Here is a 3,119-nt window from a genome sequence, read left to right as displayed (position 1 = left end):
CTTTTCATTCTCTCCTCAGATTTTCCAAGGTAACAGGCGTACTTTCCAGGGACAGGGCTACCATTCAGGCGGCCAGCGGTATAACGGTAGCTCCTACCACGACCGGAACGCTGGCCGTGGTAATTACCGTAACCAGAGCGACAGCGGCTATTCTGGTCCTTCATCACAGCACTCCAACAACTCAAGAGGCCCCGCCCATCCAGACCGAGCCCCTCACCATAACGGGCTGCCCCAAAGGCCTCCGCGGACACACTGCCCTTGACATTGGAATCCCTCCGTTGAATCAAACCCTTCTATTAACCCTCGCACTCCCCGACCTTCCACCCCACCCCTGACCCCCCCTTACTAACTCCTCCCAATGAAGAATAGAATACAAGTTTACATATTTCCATCAGTTGAGCTGTAGTGCCACCTCTACATCAATCTGCTCATACTTCAGACTTGAAAAGCTCTCACTGTTCTGTACTCGCTCTTCCTTTCACATTTCTCTGGTCCTGTTCAAGATAACAGTTTCTATCTTTAGGCCCCTTTGAGAGATCTCATTGCTATGCTATTGTCAGTCTCTCACTAATTTTCATGCTGCTTCAGAGAAACCAGTTGAACAGTGTGAAGTAAAGACTGACACGATTACCTGCAACAATCTGCACTATTGAAGTTGAACTCTTAGTACTTTTTCTATTTTTGCTGTGGCTAATGTCAGCTCTCTGATTTGCACCTCAGATCTCTTTTTTTTTTTTTTTTTTTAACTCCCTGAACCATTTCAATGCCTTCAGTGGGAAAACATAGTGAAAATGCAACTAGCATTAGTGAAGATTTTTGTCATCAGAGTAGACATGCAATCAACACTACAGACTATCGTTAATCTTTGCAAGGTGAAAACGAAACATATCAAACTGTAATTCAGAGCTTTTTCTATGGCTGCTACAAAACGTAGGGAACTTAACGCTAGAAATTAGAGTAACTCTGTGAACGCAGAGGTCGCCCCCTCAAATATTGCCTAAGGCAGTGATGTATCGCCCTCCCACTGACCTCTGAAGTTATTGCGTGTGCAGTTGTTGGCTTGTTGTCCATTGTTTTATAATTAAGAGAGGGCTCATTACTTTTTGTAGAATATTACATGATATGTTAATGCTCACAAGGACAGAAACTTCCCACATGCTGGTTCGTCATTGGTTTCTGGTATTGAGACAGAATGACTCTTCCACATGTTTGCTCTGTATGTTTTGTTAATATATGCACATACATGGTATATTAATGACATGCTTGCCTTTAGTCACACAGACTTCACATATGCCTTTCTAGAAACATGGATGTCTGCATCACGACATCTGTCTAAACGGATGGTACTCATAGAGGAGATGCACGAGTTCTAATTGTGTGTGAGAATACGCTGCAAGATCTTTCGCTCCCTCCCCCCTTTTTATACATAAAAGCGATCAAAGTCACTAATGCATTGAAGTTGTGTTGATTTCCCAGATCTTTTTCCGGAGCCCGCCAAGTCGACTCCTCAGCAGCTAATGTTGGGGTTACGTCTTTTCGTCGTGAACAAAAAGCTGGCGTTGACCTCATTGCTGATGCTTCGGCATGACTGGTTGGGTTTCTTGCAGCGGGCTTTGCATTGAGGCACAGGAACCCCCGGTGACTCCTCACCTCTTCTTGTAGTTATGTATATACATGGAGCTGAAAAGCTGTAGTGTAAAACCGGTTGTTACTTTATTGCTGCATCTTCGTCATATTGTGCTGTCTTCCCTGGAGCAGACTATTAGGGAAAATACATTGAAAATATTATGTTCTCCCTCCTTTTTATGTCTTTTTAAGGCTTTCCCAAATCATAAGGATGTTTTTTTTTTCCTCCTTTTTCTTCGAGACTTCAGTGATTACTTTGGTGAATATGGTGGAGAAGTGAGTGAACTTGTAACTATGTGCAGTAATGGCGCATAAATTAGTTATCTATCAACGTAAGTGCTTGCAGAGGTAGGAAGCTGGTTCTAATGTAACTAAGAAGGAAAATTGTGCAGGGTTTTATTCAACCAGTGTCCTCTATTAAATCCTGGTGGGCTACAGAAAGGACAGCACATCTGTAGAATCCCAGGTGCTGGAATTGCTGAATCAAAATTCAGAGTAGTTTGTCTCACTCTATCCAAGCAGTTTTTTTGGGTTTTTTTTTGGTATCATTTTGACATTCCAAACAGTAGGGAAATTAGGTTTTCGCCAAAGAAAATATTTCATCCTGTTAAAAATCGTTGCCTTTTTTTCTTTCCATGGCCTGTAATCTTCCAAAGGGGATGAATCCAACACTTTACTTTCTCTTTTTCTTCTTTCCAGCCCACTTTATTTTCTGATTTCTTACTGTATATACATATATGTAGCTATATAATTTTGTGCTCACATGGGGCATTTTGTATGTGATATTCATATTAGGCATAATGGAGGTTACAACCTATAGTTTGTTTATTTCCAGTTAGACCTTGTGTCCTTGAAACAACATTTCTGAGACAACTGTAAACTCAAGTGCCTTTTCTTGTCTCCCACCAACTCATCGACATCCCTCCAGAGTATGGACCAAAGACATCAACCGTCCCCAATCCCCCTGCCCTGATTCTCTCACTCACTGAATGGCACACTTTTCATTTACTACAAATAAACTGTTTGCAATACTGACTGTGTTACGTTTGTTTTTTTCATTCACAAATAACCAGTTGAATCACAGTAGACTGGGAAGTTTTACTGCATGTTTACATGACAAAATAAGTACAATCCAGGCATATGAAGATGTGCAGCTGCAGGTTGGAGCCAATTATCAGTATATTTCCTGCTTTTGACTTTTCATAGCACTTTTTAAATGTTAAATGTATGAAATGCTGCATTTTCTTGAATAGAGGTCTTGGGTCTGGAAAAATCGTACAAGTTTATCACAATTTAAGAACCATTTTCACACATCCACATTACACAAACCAAGTGCAACCAGAAGAGGGTGCCATTATACTAATTTATCCTTCCTCTTGCGTTAGCTTTCTGTTTCCATCTGTTATGTCAACGGGTCGGTTTTGACCCATGTCTTAAATCAGCTGTAAAATACACTAAAAACTATTATCTATCATCCAATTTGTTTGTCATCT

General features: G+C 40.9%; 1 protein-coding gene across 1 annotated transcript in view; it reads left to right on the top strand.

Annotated features, from left to right (window-relative positions):
• Positions 1 to 2,661, top strand: part of LOC115422753 (spermatogenesis-associated serine-rich protein 2-like) — a 19,222-nt gene extending 16,561 nt beyond the window's left edge. The window contains exon 13 of the mRNA XM_030139265.1: positions 20 to 2,661. Within this exon, the coding sequence (XP_029995125.1) occupies positions 20 to 262 (243 nt within the window). The 3' untranslated portion in view covers positions 263 to 2,661. The remainder of the gene's footprint in view (positions 1 to 19) is intronic.
• The last annotated feature ends 458 nt before the right edge of the window (positions 2,662 to 3,119 follow it).

This window comes from Sphaeramia orbicularis, chromosome 7 (assembly GCF_902148855.1).
Source record: "Sphaeramia orbicularis chromosome 7, fSphaOr1.1, whole genome shotgun sequence".
Classification (NCBI taxonomy): Eukaryota; Metazoa; Chordata; class Actinopteri; order Kurtiformes; family Apogonidae; genus Sphaeramia; species Sphaeramia orbicularis.
Note: the sequence above shows the minus strand (reverse complement) of the source record. Positions and strands in the feature narration are given on the sequence as shown.